The 18,019-nt window shown below is 34.4% G+C and overlaps 1 protein-coding gene and 1 long non-coding RNA gene across 13 annotated transcripts in view; one reads left to right on the plus strand and one right to left on the minus strand.

Annotated features, from left to right (window-relative positions):
- Positions 1 to 18,019, minus strand: part of LOC122227036 (BEN domain-containing protein 5) — a 1,450,833-nt gene that overhangs the window by 728,777 nt on the left and 704,037 nt on the right. The window contains exon 1 of one of the 12 annotated variants that reach the window (XM_042951164.1): positions 12,125 to 12,285. The exons of 10 other annotated variants lie outside the window; for them this stretch is intronic. In XM_042951164.1, coding sequence (XP_042807098.1) covers positions 12,125 to 12,133 — 9 coding nt within the window. In that variant the 5' untranslated portion in view covers positions 12,134 to 12,285. Of the gene's footprint in view, positions 1 to 10,294; positions 10,449 to 12,124; positions 12,286 to 18,019 lie in introns of those variants that run through there. One more of the 12 variants, XM_042951167.1, reaches the window with a different exon arrangement.
- The window catches only part of LOC122227040, a 36,411-nt gene continuing 33,370 nt past the window's right edge, over positions 14,979 to 18,019 (plus strand). Inside the window, exon 1 of the long non-coding RNA XR_006205865.1 lies at positions 14,979 to 15,356. This is a non-coding gene — a long non-coding RNA (uncharacterized LOC122227040). The remainder of the gene's footprint in view (positions 15,357 to 18,019) is intronic.

Here is an 18,019-nt window from a genome sequence, read left to right on the forward strand (position 1 = left end):
TATTGTTTAACATAGTGTGTGAAGTCCTAGCCTCATCAATCAGACAACAAAAAGGGAAAAAAAGGCACCCAAATCACCAAGGAAGAAGTCAAACTTCACTCTTCACAGATGACATGATACTTTATGTGGAAAACCCAAAAGACTCCACCAAAAAACTGCTAGAACTGGTACACAAATTCAATAAAGTCTCACGATATAAAATCAAAGTAGAGAAATCAGTTTCATTTGTGCATGCAGCACAAATGATGATGCAGCAGAAAGAGAAAACAAGGAATCAATCCCATTTACAACTACCCTGAAAACCATACAATACCTAAGAATAAACCTAACCAAAGAGGTAAAAGATCTAACCAAAGAGATAAAACACCGATGAAAGAAATTGAAGAAGACACAAGGAAATGAAAAAAAAGTTCCATGTTCATGGATTAGAGGAACAAATATTATTAAAATGTCTGTACCACCCAAAGCAATCTTCACATTTAATGTAATCCCTATCAAAATAATACCAGCATTTTTCACAGAGCTACATGAAAAAAATTCTAAAATTATATGGAACCACAAATGACCCTGAATAGCTAAAGCAATCTTGAAAAAGAAAAGCAAAGCTGGAGGCATCACAATTCTGGGCTTCAAGTTATAATACCAAAGCTGTACGTCAAGACAGTGTGGTACCAGCACAAAAAGAGACACATATCAATGGAAGAGAATAGAAAACTCAGAAATAGGTCCACAAGTATATGGTTAACTCTACTTTGACAAAGCAGGAAAGAATACCCAAGGGAGAAAAGACTGCCTCTTCAACAAATGGTGTTGGGAAAACTGGATGATGACATGAAGAAGAATGAAACTGGACCACATTCTTATACCATACACAAAAATAAATTTAACATGGATTGAAGACCTAATGTGAGAAAGGAAACCATCAAAATCCTAGAGGAGAACACAGGCAACAACCTCTTTGACATTGGCCATTGCAATTTCTTATTAGATAAGTTCCAGAGGCAAGGGAAATAAAAGCAAAAATAAACTTTTGGGACTTCACCAAGATGAAGAGCTTTTGCACAGTGAAGGAAACAATCAACAAAACTTAAAGGCAACCAACAGAATGGAAGAAGATATTTGAAAATGACATATCTGATAAATCCCTATTTGGGTTAGTATCCAAAATCTACAAAGAACCTATCAAACTCAACACCCAAAAAACAATAATCCAGTTAAGAAATGAGAAGTCAAGACTTTTCCAAAGAAGACATCCAGATGGCTAATAGACACTTATGAAAAGATGCTCAACATCAATCATCAGTAAAATACAAATCAAAACCATGATGAGATACCACATCACACCTGTCAGGATGACTAAAATTAACAACACAAGAAACAACAGGTGTTGGCAAAGATGTGGAGAAAGAAAAACCTCTTGCACTGTTGGTGGGAATGTAAATTAGCGCAGCTACTCTGGAGAAGAGTATGGATGTCCCTCAAAAAGTTAAAAATAGTACTACCCTATGACCCAGCAACTGCACTACCCGAATTTATCCAAAAGATACAAAAATACAGATTTGAAGGGTACATCTACCCTGATGTTTATAGCAGCATAATCAGAAATAGCCAAGCTATGGAAAGAGCCCAAATGACCATTGACTGATGAATGGATAAAGATGTGGTATATATATATACAATGGAGTAATACTCAGCCATCAAAAAGAATGGAATCTTACCATTGGCAGTGATGTGGATGGAGCTACATTGAAGTAGCTAAGTGAAATAAGTCAGTCAGAGAAAGACAAATACCATATGATTTCACTCATATATGGAATTTAAGAAACAAAACAAATGGACATATGGGAAGGGGAAAAAAAAGAGAGAGGGAAACAAACCATAAGAGATTCTTAAAGAACAAACTTAGAGCTGATGAGGTAGTTGGGTGAGGGGTGGGCTAGATGGATAATGGGTATGAAGTAGGTAGGGCACTTGTTATCATGAACACTGGGTGTTGTATGTAAGTGATGAATCACTGAATTCTACTCCTGAAACCAATACTACTCTGTATGTTAACTAAGTAGAATTTATTTATTTATTTATTTATTTATTTATTTATTTTAATATGAAATTTTGTTGTCAAATTGGTTTCCATACAACACCCAGTGCTCATCCCAACAGGTGCCCTCCTCAATACCCATCACCCACCCTCCCTCCCTCCCACCCCCAATCAACCCTCAGATTGTTCTCAGTTAGAATTTAAATAAAAATTTGAAAGGAAAAAAAAAGAAAAAATCAATTCTCTCTCTCTCTCTCTCTCTCCACACACACACACACACACACACACACACACACACACACACACAAGCAATAAACAATGAGAAAATAAAATGTAAATGTGATAACAATTATAGTATTGAAAATATCAAATACTAAAATAAATGTAACAGAAAGCATAAGACCTCTACACAGAAAACTATAAAGCATTATTGAGACAAATTAGAGAAGATTAAATAAGTAGAGGAAAGATCACAATAAAAAATTAAAGATTCATTATTAGAGGCAATGTAATTCACTAAAATCCCAGCAGAGTTGTGTGTGTGCATGCGCGTGTGCACACGTGTGTGTGTGTGTCTTGGTGTCTGTGTATGTGTATGTGTGTAAAAAAAATTGATAAGCTAATAATAAAACTTATATGCAGAGGGAAAGAAAAGGGCAAAAAAATAGCAAAGAAAGTCTTATCAGATGACAAGATTTACTATAAAGTTATGGTAATTAAAAAAATGTGACTTCTATTTTTATAGATCTATAGAAAAAGACCAGTGAAACATAACAGAGAGCCTAGAAACTGTATGTGTGTGTATGTGTATGTGTGTGTGTGTATATATATATATATATGTATATATATATATATGTATATATCAGAGATGATATCACTGATCAGAATGGAAAGTTGAACTAACAATGAATGATGCTGGATCAATGGGTCACTCATAATGGAAAACACATCACGTTAGTTCCCTGCCTCATACCAAACACAAAAATAAATTTCAAATGGATTAAGGAATAAAATGTGCAAGGTAAAACACAGGAGATTATTTTATGGACTAAGAATATATATAAAGACTTTTTAAGCAAAGCAGTAGACACATAAGCCATCAAGGAAAACACAGATATATCTGACTGCTTTACAAAAAGGTTGTATCAAAATATACCATAAACATATGGAGCCAGAAAAGACCCCAACAGCCAAAGCTATCTTGAAAAAGAAAACCAAAGCATGAGGCATCACAATCCTGGACTTCAAGCTGTATAACAAAGCTGTAATCATCAAGAAAGTATGGTACTGGCACAAAAACAGACACTCAGATCAATGGAACAGAATAGAGAACCCAGAAAAAGACCCACAAACGTATGGCCAACTAATCTTCAACAAAGCAGGAAAGAATATCCAATGGAATAAAGACAGTCTCTTTAGCAAGTAGTGCTGGACAGTGGCATGCAGAAGAATGAACATGGATCACTTTCTTACACCATACACAAAAATACACTCAAAAGTGGATGAAAGACCTAAATGTAAGACAGGAAGCTATCAAAATCCTCGAGGAGAAAGCAGGCAAAAACCTCTTTGATCATGACTTCAGCAACTTCTTATTCAACATGTCTCCAGAGGCAAGGGAAACAAAAGCAAAAATGAACTATTGGGACCTCATAAAAACAAAAAGCTTCTGTACAGCAAAGGAAACAATCAACAAAACTAAAAGGCAACCGATGGAATGGGAGAAGATATTTGCAAACAACTTATCAGATAAGTGTTAGTACCCCAAATCTATAAAGAACTTAATGAAACTCAACACCCAAAAAACAAATAATCCAGTGAAGAAATGGGTAAAAGACAGAAATAGACACTTCTCCAAAGAATACATCCAGATGGCCAAGTGACACATGAAAAAATGCTCAACATCACTCATCATCAGGGAAATACAAATCAAAACCACAATGAGATACCACCTCACACCTGTCAGAATGGCTAACATCTACAACTCAGGCAATAACAGATGTTGGTGAGGATGTGGAGAAAGAGGATCTCTTTTGCACTGCTGGTGGGAATGCAAATTGGTGCAGCTACTTTGGAAAACAGTATGGAGTTTCCTCAAAAAATTAAAAATAGAACTATCTTATGTCCCAGCAATTGCACTACTAGGTATTTATCCAAGGGATACAGGTGTGCTGTTTCGAAGGGACACATGCACCCCAATGTTTATAGCAGCACTATCACCAATAGCCAAAGTATGGAAAGAGCCCAAATATCCATTGATGGATAAATGGATAAAGAAGATGTGGTATATATATACAATGGAGTATTACTTGGCAATCAGAAAGAATGAAATCTTGCCATTTGCATGGAACTAGAGTGTATTATGCTAGTGAAATTAGTGTAGAACTAGTGCTAGTGTAATAGTGTAGAACTATTATGCTAGTTCTACGTGCATGGAACTAGAGGGTATTATGCTAACTGAAATTAGTCAGAGAAAGACAAATATCATATGACTTCACTCATATGAGGATTTTGAGACACAAAACAGATGAACACAAGGGAAAGGAAGCAAAAATAAAATAAAAACAGGGAGGGGGACAAAACATAAGAGACTCTTAAATATGGAGAACAAACAGAGGGTTACTGGAGGGGTTGTGGGAGGGCAGATGGGCTAAATGGGTAAGGTCCACTAAGGAATCTACTCCTGAAATGATTGTTGCACTTTAGCTAACTAACTTGGATGTAAATTAAAAAAATAAAATAAAATAAAAAAATTAAAATTAAAAAATATATATACCATAAACAAATGAAAAAAACAAACCAATTATAATGGAAAATGATTAATATACCAACCTGTAAAGAATTCCTATAAATCAAAATATGAAAGAACAACAATCCAATAGAAAATGGGCCCAGGATATAATCAGACAAGATACAGAAGAAGACATGAGAGGTCTATAAATATACGAAAAAATTATAACCCCAGTGGTAATCAAGGAAATAAAATGAACAAAATAATTAAATACATTTTTTAATCATCAGATTAGCAAATTTAGTAAATCTAAAAATACCAAGTATTGGTAATTATGTATGAAATAGTGATTTTTGAGCATTGCTGGGTGAGCATGTAAAATACAATAGCCTCTTTAGAGAAGAACTTGATAAAAAGTAAAGAAAGATGCTTATTACATATGATTCAGTAATTCTACTTCTGAGTAGTCCCCTAAAACAAATTTTGCACATTGCATAAAGAGATACATACAAACATGTTCGTCGTAGCGCTCTTCATTTATTATAGCGAAACAAGCTTGTTTATAATAGGAAAACAAGCAAAACCCCTTAAGTCAGAATTAGAATGGATAAATAGTGGTTCATTAATATAATAGATTATTGTTCAGCTTTTAAAATGAATGAACTAGGGGTGCCTGGGTGGCTCAGCTGGTTAAGAATCCAACTCCTGGTTTCGGCTCAGGCCATGATCTCATGGTTTGTGGGTTTGAGCCCACACTGTCAGTGTGGAGCCCGCTTGGTATTCTCTCTGCCCCATCCCCATTAGTGCACATGTGCGTGTGCGTGCGCATTTGTGTGTGCTCTCTCTCTCTCTCTCAAAATAAATAAACCTTAAAAATAAAAAAATATGAATGAACTAGAGTGAAATTTCTCAACACAAATAACACTGTTCAATGTCAAAGGCCAACATTATAACACAAAATAAAAGTATATTTTAATGTATATTTTATTTTATCAAAGAAGTACAAAATCATACATGGGAATGATATCCATTAATGTCAGGCCTGTTGCTGCTTCTGGGAGAAAGGAAGAGGAAAGAAGAGAGGTGTTTAGCTGTATCTATAATGTTATATTTATCAAAATCAATAGAAGAAAACAAAATCTAAAAAATATCTACTTAATCTTAATGGAGGATCCTCCATTATAATATAATATAATTATATATAATTATATAATATATAAATGGTTAACAAGTTCTTCTATCATCTTACTGAATAAGTTGTCCCTTTCCTTTTTAATTTCAAATGCTACTTTTTCCATATAATCAACTTTTACGTGCTTGGATTTATGTCTGGACTTGCATTTCTGTTTCACTGAGTTGCATGTTTATTCTAGTGACAGCTAGCCATTGTTTTCATAATTGCAGTTTTAGGATATGTTTCAACTTATATTAGAGTGAACCTCTGGTTAATGTCTCCTTTTATTAATTTTTATAGCTTCACACCCAGTGAACTTTTTGGTTTTAATTGCTTATTTTCTGTCACAATTCATTTTGTTCATGCTTTAAAATTTTTTTTAAATGTTGTTATATTTAACAATTCTGTGAATTTTTCTTATACTTTTCCTTCTTTTGTTAGTCATTTGCAAATTATTTTTCCTAGTCTTTTGTTGTTTTTTAAAATTTATTTACTTTGAGAGGAGAGAGAGAGAGACAGAGAGAGAGAGAGAGAGAGAGAGAGAGAGAAAGGAGAAGGGGTAGAGAGGGAAGGAGAGACAGAGAATCCCAAACAGGCTCCACACCTTCAGCATGGATCCCAAGGTAGGGCTTGAACTCACAAACCATGAGATCATGACCTGAGCTGAAGTCAGACACTTAACCAAATGAGCCACCCAAGCACCCCATCCTAGTTTTATTCTACTAATGGTTATATTGAAAATAAAAATAATAAACTGGAATCTTAAGTTAGGCATAAGTAGTTTTCATATGAGCAATGTCAGTAACTCTTTTGAGACAACCACTTGGTATTCTGATACTATCAAGACATACATAATACAATGAGAGAAAGCTGCTTGGAGTCTTTCTGGTTACGTGTTCCAGCCTATGTGCTACCATGTAGCCAGGTTATTGTGACTTGGGCTGAATTGCAGAGGAGTTTAGGGTGAATTTGCCAAGGTGTCCCAACATATCAAATGTTATATAGGTAATATGGCACTGAGTTGGGAATAAAATATAGGTCTCTGTTTTTTCAAGCAATCAGCTACTTTCTTTCACAATCCCTATTTTATGTTGCCTGTTCTGAGCACAATCTGATTCCCAGAATTGTGGAACAAAATTTTGGATTTCCATACCTACCAGCCCCTGTGTAATTTTGACCATGTTTTATGATCTTTCTGAGCCTTGTTTTGCTCATCTGCAAAGAGGAAAATCATACCTATCTGGTAGAGTTGTTGTTAGGATTATATATAATTGCCAACACAATATGATTGGGAAACAGTAAAAGACCACATACATGTGTATATGTATACATACATGTATATATATATATATATATATATATATATGCATATGTAACATACATGTATATACATATACATGTATATGTGTGTGGATGTATTAAATTAGGACTCCTGCCCATGAAGAATCTATAGATTATCACCCAAGTTCCTGAAAGAATGCCAGGAAATCCTGGACCTGATACATCAAAAGCATGGAGTCTGACATGTAAATAATCACTATGTGAAAAATGAATCCTTATCTATTATAAGCTGATGTTGAGGAGTCGCCAATAAAGTTTGTTAATCAGCTGCACCTGTGTTTTGTTAACTTGAAATTGTCAAAAAATTTCACACAAATATTGCAGTCTGATAGAGATAATAAAGAAATGGCTTAGTGGTTGCACATTAAAAAATTCTTCCTCCTCACTGTAAGCTTGTGAGAAGGCAGCCAAAAGAAGTAGAAGTGGAATGGAGCAAAACATTCTCATCAAGGGAAGTTTAGCATATCAAACAAAGGCATTAGCAACATGACAGAAGAAAAATAAGATCTTTCAGGGAGACTTTTTCTTCTCTCCATAATTCAGAATAAATATCCAACAATACATAGACAAAAAATACCTCTCTTTTCCTTAATCTGACAGCACTGCCTACAGAGAATTTTCTTCTCAATTTCATTCATTCATTCATTCATTCATTCATTCATTCATTCAAGAAATACTCATTTAATTGTTTCATTTCATAAAGTTATATGACTCTTAATCTTCTGTGTGCTGGGATTACAGGAATAAATAAAACTGGGCACTTTGCTCTTTAGGAACTGCCTACTGAGGGAAATCAACATGTAACACACACACATGAATAAAATGCTGAGGTGGTGTCTATAACCAGCTTAATGGAAAGAAAGCTGAATCTTTACTGATGCATAAAGACTGGCTAAGCAGGAAGGAAAGCATGGAAGACATTCCAGAGTCAGAGGAAGCAATGAGAACAAAAACTGTGTTTTGTGGAATTATAAACTCTTTCCTGTGGCTGTAAAAAATTCTGGGGCTGGTTTGGGTAAGAGATGAGATTGTGGAATTAAAAGGCTTGTAGGGCATATAAAGTGATTTTAACTTTTATGAAAGAAATATGAAGGTGTATACACACACTTGATTTATTAAAAGAACTACTTGACAGGCACAGGAAAAAAAGCCACAGGTTTTTGAAATTCCCAAACAGGAATGGAGAGGTTTCTAAACTTAGGCAAAGCAAAAAACTCCCTTTTTTGTTCATTCAGTAGCTCTCTTGAACGGACTTACCAATGCCACCCACTTCTGGTCTCTATTATGTTTGTACTCTACTTGTTTGCATGGGAATGACTTCAATCTTGGGTTACCTTATTTAATGTTGGCACAATCTTTCCTTGATATTTAATTGTCTACTTTCTTACAAATGTGGTTGACTGTAAAATTTTTCACAATCCGTCTTTCCACCCTGTATCCATAGTCTCTGTACTATAATTTTGCCACTTCTTCCATCAAAAGGTGAGCCTCTTAAATCTAGATTGACCTTGTAAATGGCTTTGGCCAATAGGAATTGGTGGAAGTGATAATACACCAGTTTTGAGCTAAGACCTCAAGAAGTCTCTTATAATTCCATGTTCTCTCTTGAAATCCTACCACCAACAGTTCATCAAGTCCAGGGTAGGTTTACAGAGGTTGAGAGATCACATGAAAAGAGACCATTTGTTCCAGCTGAAGTCATCTTAGACGGGCGTATAGCCAGCTGACCTAGAAACATATGAGAGAACCCAAGCAAACTCAGCAGATTATCTACTAGAACCAGAGCTGACCACCAATACTGAAGAACCACCCAGCTGTCCCATGGACTCTTGAATAGTAATAAATGCTTATTATTTTAAACCACTGAATTTTGGGGTGCTTTGTAATTTAGGGGAAAAAAGCAGCCAAATGATGCACTATGTAATGTTTCAGTGACCAAAACTATGGGAGGGCGCCTGGGACACTCAGTAGGTTAAGTATCAGACTTTGGCTCAAGTCATGATCTCATGGCTCATGAGCTCGAGCCCCGCTTTGGGTGAGCACGAGCCCCACTTTGGATGAGTCCTGCTTATCTCTCTCTCTCTCTCTCTCTCCCTGCTCCTAGCTCACTTGTGCCCCCCCCCAGTCTTTTTAAACAAACAAACAAACAAACAAACAAACAATGCAGGAAAAAAAACAAGAAAAAAAAAAAAGAAAGCCAAAGAAAGGAAATAAATCACTTATATGTGGAATATAAAGAAACCCAACTCATAGGAGCCGTTTACTAGAATAGTGTTTACTAGGGGCTGGGATATGGGGGAAAGGGGAGATGTTGGTCAAAGTACAAAGTTTTAGCTATAAGAATAATAAGTTCTGGGGATCTAATGAACAGCATGGTGATTGTAGTTCATAATACCATATTACATATTTTAAAGTTGCTAAGATAGTAGATCTTAAATGTCCTCACCACAAAAAGAAATGGTAATTATATGATGTGATAGAGGTATTAGGTAAACTACAGTGATGATCATTTTGCAATATATAAGTATATTGAAGCAACAACTTGTATATCTTAAATATAAGCAGTTATACAGTGAAACCTTGGATTGTGAGTAACTTGTTCTGCAAGTGTTCCACAAGATGAGCAATATTTCTAATAAATTTTAACTTGAGAAATAAGCAATGTCTTGAAATACAAGTTGTATGTGATATTGAACATCACATGATCACAACTAAGCCAATGGTTCTTGAAAGACGCTTTGACATACAAGTGCTTTGGATTACAAGCATGTTTCTGGAATGAATTATGCTTGCAAACCAAGGTTTTACTGCATGTCATTTATATCTCAGTAAAGCTGAAAAAAAAGTTTTAAGAAAGGAATGAAAATAGAAGTAAAAAAGTGAAATCAAAAGTCATTTACTTCATATTGTAGTTCATAGTCACACTATTTTGTATTAAACTTATTTTTCTTTATTATCTATAATATTTTTTATGTAAGTCTATTCTTCCTTAAATATTAAGTCTACTTACATTTTTGGTCAATTTTTCTCTAGATTTTTACTCTCCAACTTTAAGTAGTGGAGAAAAGATCAGTTCCTGCACTTGAGAATTTTACAAATTGTCTGGGTTCATGGGAGGTGGAACATGGATATGTTCTATGGCAATACTAATATCTCTCTCCTATCTGTAAAACGAGAAGATCACAGCGCTGATAAGTGGTAAAACCAATAAAATCAGGTTTATTTGACTGAAAAGCTGGGGTTTTATATAGTAATCCATACTGTGTCCATCTTCTCAGTTCTGGACAATATGGGCTAAACAAAGAAGTAGCAAGCTACTCTCCTTCCATTTAGAATCATGTTGGAAATTAAAAGGCAATACAAGAAAGATCCATGCTTTCAATTTGCCTCTGAAGACAATTTTTTATAAAAATCTTTTGATTGATAAAGTAGTCAAAGTAGTAAAGTAGTAATGCTAACAGAGAGAGAGAGAGAGAGAGAGAAGCAGCAAGAAACTTCCTTTTCCCAAAGCACCTGGAAATTATGGGATGACTGTTCTACAGCATAGCTTTATGGTACTGCTTTCCAAGGCAGAGACCAAGCCACTTACTGATATCAGATCAGGCGCTTGAATTTGTTTGCCAGCAGGAGGAAAGGTTGTACTAAGCCATGCAAATTCCCTCATCTAGTTCCCCTGAAGCCAAGGACAACTGCTTATGAGTTACTAATAAAATAGAGGTCTAGGCTCAGTCTCCAGCCAATTTCAGGACCATAGCCAGGCCTATGTTTCATTTTAAGGTTGGTGTCAGGGCTAGAACCAAGATAAGGGTTTTCAGCCTGAAGCCAGGGTTAAGATTCAGTCCATTTGAGGAAGGAATCAGTGAATCTCCATAATTAAGGAATATTCAATAAGGAGATCAAAATATTTTATAATTTGTAACATGAAATAAACATGTTTTAAAAAGTTGATTCAACAGGTGTGCTGTTTCGAAGGGACATATGCACCCCAAAGTTTATAGCAGCACTATCAACAACAGCCAAAGTATGGAAAGAGCCCAAATGTCCATTGATGGATGAATGGATAAAGATGTGGTGTGTGTGTGTGTGTGTGTATATATATATATATATATATATATACACACACACACACACAATGGAGTATTACTCGGCAATCAAAAAGAATGAAATCTTGGCATTTGCAACTATGTGCATGGAATTGGAGGGTATTATGCTAAGCAAAATTAGAGAAAGACAAATATCATATGACTTCACTCATATGAGGACTTTAAGAGACAAAACAGATGAACATAAGGGAAGGGAAACAAAAATAAAAACAGGGAGGGGGACAAAACATAAGAGACACTTAAATATGGAGAACAAACAGAGGGTTACTGGAGGGGTTGTGGGAGGGGGAATGGGCTAAATGGGTAAGAGGCAATAAGGAATCTACTCCTGAAATCATTTTTGCACTATATGCTAATTAATTTGGATGTAAATTTAAAAAAATTAAATAAAACAAAAGTTGATTCAACATTATCCTAATTATATTGACACCATTACCTTGCTGTAAATCTGACACATTTTTCATCACTCATGCAAGGTTCAGGCTGAGTTTTTACAGACTTCAAATTATTACAGTCCACATCATGGAGCTTCAGCTTATAGCAGTTTTGGAAACCTTAGAATTTGAAGAGATCAATTTTAAATGGAAAAAGTGGGAGTATCTTATGGATTGCAAACAGCAGATAAAATGTTTCTTTATTAAAGGCTGCTCTCTCCAATGAATTTCAGAGAACACTAAGATCTCTCCTTTGTTTAAAGATAATCACATTTTTCTCAGAGTGGTTCACTAGGGCTTTACCTTGGGCATGAATTTTTCATGACTGATTGATTGAAAAGACAATGCCAACAGAGAATAATACAAGCGTAGAGACCTGTCTTACAAGGTAGAGTTAAATTACTCCAAGGGTTAGAATGACAAACCCATGTGCTGCCTTCGACTTGGCAAGTAAATTGACAATTACAATTCTGTTGAAAAATGAGAAAAATCAATTAGGAAAAGGTTGATTTCTACCAAAAAGTAGTGTTTACTTTATTGAACATGATTCAATGGATTTTGGAAACAAACAAAGAAAGCCCTGTGAGAGAATTCCCATTTTTGGGTGGGTGAAAGGAGGAGCTGGAATGGGAAGCAGGTTGGCCTGGGAGAAAGCAGACCTGTCTTCTCTTCCTGCCTTATGTCACTTACTTGTTATTTAACCTTAGGAGGATTAATTCCTATTATCTCTGATCCTATATTTACCCATTGCTAAAATAGAGATAACTGACTAAAGTCCAGAGTCATGGACTGAGGAGTTTGGACAAAGTAAGACAGTTAAGTGAGGTCAAGGGCAAGAAACGGAAACTCTAGATTTTATATATATATGATCGATTAATTCCTTTACTTTTTCAAGAAACATTCACTGGACTCTGCCCATGTGCCTCAAACTATGTTATGTGTTGGGGATATTCAGACAAACAAGTAACACACAGGTAAATAAATAAATATATAGTGCAATATGAGCTAGTTAAAAGAACTATGAAAAAATTAAATAAAGGGCCAGGGGATAGAGTGTAAGATAGTTTATGGTCTGTTTGACTTAAAATTATTATTTATATACACTTGTTGAATACCTATTAAATTCCAAAGAAATGACTGGGCACTTTTGTATTGTATACTATTTCAAACACTTAGAAAAATCTTACAGGTAAATCTTATTTTCATTTTACAGCTTAGGAAAGTAATATGGAGAAAAAGAGATTGAGAAACTGTGTATTTGGTCATCTTTCAGAGATGGGATAGACTCTCCCACCCAAATTTGTTTAGGACACTGAGAATGATGATGCCACACATGCATGAAAATGATATAAAAAGGTTTATTACTCACAGAATGAGGATTTCTGCAAGGGCAGAATAGTCTCCCAAACTGGTATGAAATTAGCTTGAGATAACAGGAAAGGAGGCTTTCTTGAAGTTTTATGGTGGTTAGGGGCTGGGGCAGGTTGAGGATCCTCAAGTACACAAGGGCTTGTGTGGTTTGAACTTTCTGCCAGTGTTAAGGATGGTCCACCTGTGCTTCCTTATCAGTTTGCCCAGATGTGGGGCAGAAGGGAAAGTGGGGGAGGGAGGCTTGAAAGATGTTAGCAGCCAAATGTCAAAAATAAAGTCAGATTCTTTAATACACTTCCTAAAGATGATATATCTTATGTAGTGGAGACTGGATGAATGGAACCCAAGTCTGGTTTTGTCTAACTTCAAATTCTATGATTTTTTTTAATATTTTACATTATTATAATTTAAATAAAAATATTCTGTCATTTCTATTCAATGGGCCTAGGGATATGTGTATCAAAAAAAGAAATATGTACTATGCAGAAGACTCTAGGGAGATGATAAGATGGTATGTGTCTAACTGACTCTACTATATAAAACACCTTTAATTGCTTTTTAAGAGAGCATTTGCTGAATCTAGTGAATATGAGCTTGGCAAAATAAAGACTGCCTTTCAGGGCTGCCAAGGCAGTTGGGAATTAAAGAAATCATAGAAAAGTGAGATCAAAATTCTGTATGTAATTTCACTTCCAGTCATTTGCAAAATTTTAAGCTGCTCATAACTAGGGTGAGATGCTAATAAACCAATCAAAAAACAGCATCAAGGAGGTTGAAATGCTAAGTGAAGATTTTAACAGTCTCAAAGTACTGCAGAAAAACAGTTTGGAGTTCAGGGTCCACAAAGATGGAAAACCTTAGTAAATATTCCACACTATTTGAGATACCAGAAGGACTATGCTCTTGGACTAAGGGCAAGACAAACATACCTGAATTTAAATATCTGAAATTCAGCATTGACTAGATACAGATAATCTTTCCAAAATCTATCTGCCTGTCAGAAGAACACTGAATCCTTTCAGAAGAAAATAATATCAATAAAATCATCAAAATTTAAAAATACAATATCCTGCATCAACTGAATTTACTAGACATATCAAGAAACAGAAATAAATGAGGGTGAGAGAAAGAAAGAGAGAAGAGGAAGAGAGAGGAGAAGGAAGGAAGGAAAGAAGGAAGGAAGGAAGGAAGGAAGGAAGGAAGGAGGGAGGGAGGGAGGGAGGGAGGGAAAGAAAAGAAAGAAAGAAAGAAAGAAAGAAAGAAAGAAAGAAAGAAAGAAAGAAAAAGAAAGAAAGAGGAAGGAAGGAAGGAAGGGGAAGAGAAGAAGGAAGATAGGAAAGAAGGAAGGAAGAAACTTGACCCACTGATTATAGTAACCATCCCCTTATTCATAGGGTATATGTTCCAAGACTTCTAGTGGATGTCTGAAGCCACTGTTAGCACTAAACTCTATATATATTATGTTTTTTTTCTATACATACATATCTATGATAAAGTTTAATTTATAAAGTGGGCACAGTAAGAGATTAACAACAATAACTTTTAACAAAATAGAACAATTAAAACAATATACTATAATAAAAGATATGTGAGTGTGGTGTCTCTCTCTCTCTCTCAAAAATATCTTGTACTATACTCACCCTTCCTGTGATGATGTGAGATAAAAACCATATCTATGTGATGAGATAAGTTAAATGAATAACATAGGTATTGTGATGTAATAATATTTGTCTACTATTAACCTTCTGACATTATGTCAGGAGCATCATCTGCTTCCAGACTGCAACGTGATTGACCATGGGTAACTGAAAACATGGAAAGCAAACCTGCAGATAAGGGGGGGGGTGTATTACTATATCTAAATATTTCAAGTATCAACAGAGACTTTAAAATAGTAAACAACTAACAATTTTGAGAAAATAGAGACAATAAAGAAAAAAATTACCAGAGAACTGGAATGTAGATAAATACTCAAGTGGAAATCCAGAAATTAAAAAAAAAAATAACTGAAATTAAGAACCTTATAGATGGGTTTTAATAACATGCTAGACCCAGAAGAAGAAAGGAACAGTGAAATGGAAGATTCATCAGGAGAAAATATCCACTCAAAGCAGTGAAAGAAGAAGAGATGGAAACTACAAAAAGAGGATAAGACTCATATAAGGTATGGTAAAAAGAACTAGATCTGTGTCACTGGTATCCCAGAAAAATATGAGAGAAAATGAACAAAAGCAATATTTGAAGAAATACTAACCAAGAATTTGCCCAAACTTACAAAAGACATTAAGCCATGGGTTCAAGAGGTTCTATGCACCCCAATAGGATACATACAAAGAAAGCTAGACATAGGCACATCATAGTACAGCTGTTAGAAACCAAAGACAAAGAGAAATATTATAAGAATATGGAAAAATATGACATATAACTTAAAAGGTCCAACAATAAAATTTAGAGTTGACGTCCCAATTAAAACAGAAACTGAAGACAGTGGAAAGGCATCTTTCAAGTGTTGAATGAAAAAATGAAACTGACAATTACACTTCTGTACTCAAAGATATCCTTCAAAAATTAAGTTGAACACATTTCAGGAAGAAAAAAACATTCACTGTCTGAAGATCTAGACTATAAGAAATAATAAGGGAGCTTTTTCATGCAAAAGAAAAATGATCCTAGAAGGAAACATATTGATGTAGGAAGAAATGAAGAGTACTAACATAAGGGATAAATATGTGGATAAATCTACATATTAAGTGTTTAAATACACACACACTCACATGTGTATGCATAAATATATATAATACATATCCATATGAATACAATACACAACATATATACACATAGACACTGTATATACAAGAACATATCCATGTGAATACAATACACAATATATATACACATATACACATATACAACTGTATATACAAGAATATATATATGTATATGTGTATTTATATAATATATGTGCTTAAAATATATGAAAAGTAATAGCAAAAGGGGGGGAATAGAGTTAAAATATTATGCAAAACCTGTATTACCCAGAAAGTGGTAGAAGTATTCATTTAAATTATAATGTAATTTCTACTATTAAAAGACTAATAGATAAAATAAGCTAATAGAAAGGATAAAAATTAATAATAAAAGATACAAACCCATTTGTAAGATAAGTAAGTCCTGGGGATATAATTTATAGCATTGTGGCTATGGTTAACAATACTGAATTGTGTATCTGGAAATTTCTAAGAGAGTAAGTCTTAAAAGTTCCCATCACACACACTCACACACACACACACACACACACACACACACACACACAAACACACACAAATTTGTAATTCTGTATGGTGATGGGTGTTAACTAATGTTATTGTGGTAACAATTTCATAATATATACATATATCATATCATTACATTGTACACCTGAAACTAATACAATGGCATATGCTGATTATATCTCAATTAAAAAAAAAAAGAAAAGGTAGGATAGATGTATAATCTAAACAGAAGCTAAAGACTATTGAGGAGATGGTAAAAGAACATTTAATACTGAGCTACAGAAACAATTCAAATGAGGCTACTGAGAAAAGTTGTAGTAGGGCTGTAAGGCATTTTGAATAAGAATAAAAATTAGAATGAGAATAAGAATAATAAAAACATTTGATTGATTTCAGATCAGGTCATGATCTCACTGTTCATGGGATTGAGCCTTGTATGGGGCTCTCGGGCTTTGCGCTGTGTGTGGAGCCTGCTTGAGATTCTCTCTCTCCCTCTGCCTCTCCCTCTGTCTCTCCCTCTGTCTCTCCCCCGCTTGCTCATGCTCTCTTTCTCTCTCTGTCTTTCTCTTTCTCTCTCAAAATAAATAAATAAAAAAATAGAAAACAAAAATTTTACATTATTTACAAGAAACTATTTTAAATATAAGAATACAGAAATGTTGAAAGTGAAAAGTTTACAAAGTATTAAACAAAATAAAGTGATATAGCTATATTAATATCAAATAGACTAGACTTTATGATAAGAAATACAACGAGAGATAAAGAGACCCATTTAACATTTATAAAAAGGGCAATTAAAGAAGTTGGTATACATAGCAATCCTAAAATTAAATTCACCTAAAATCATAGTCTCACAATACATATACAAAAATTACAGAAGTAAAAGGAGAATTAAATCCACAATCATAGTTAGAAATGTAACTTACCATTCAGTAACTAAACAGTAACTAAACAGACAAAAATAAACAGACAAAAGTATCAATAAGGATATAGAAAATATGAAAATCTTCATTAACAAACTAGATATAATTGATGTTTATAAAACATAACATCCACCAACTGTGAAATACATTATTTATTCTAGTGTATGTGGAACATTTATCAAAATAGACCACATGCTACATCATAAGCAAGTTTCAAAAAACTGCAAAGGACTGTAATCATCCAGAGTATATTTCCTGATCACAATGGGATTAAGCAAGAAATCAGCAAAAGGAAGACAACCACAAAATCTCCAAATATTTGGAAAATAACCAATGTACAAAAAAACCCCATCATAATGAAAATAAAATATTTTCAACTTCAGTACTCTCATCCACTGGTGAGACAGTCACTCTAGAACACTGATAGTATCTAATAAAAGTGAAACTACAAATGTTCTGGAAGTTAGAAATCCTACTTTTAATTACATACCTGACATAATTACATGTATAAGTGCATTAGAGAACATGTGCAAGAATGTGTAGAGCACCACATTGAGCATGGAGCCTACCTACAATAAGTAAATATCAATCAATCAATCAACCAATCAGATAAGAAAAATCTAGCATATACA

The sequence above is a fragment of the Panthera leo genome, chromosome C1 (assembly GCF_018350215.1).
Source record: "Panthera leo isolate Ple1 chromosome C1, P.leo_Ple1_pat1.1, whole genome shotgun sequence".
Taxonomy (NCBI): domain Eukaryota; kingdom Metazoa; phylum Chordata; class Mammalia; order Carnivora; family Felidae; genus Panthera; species Panthera leo.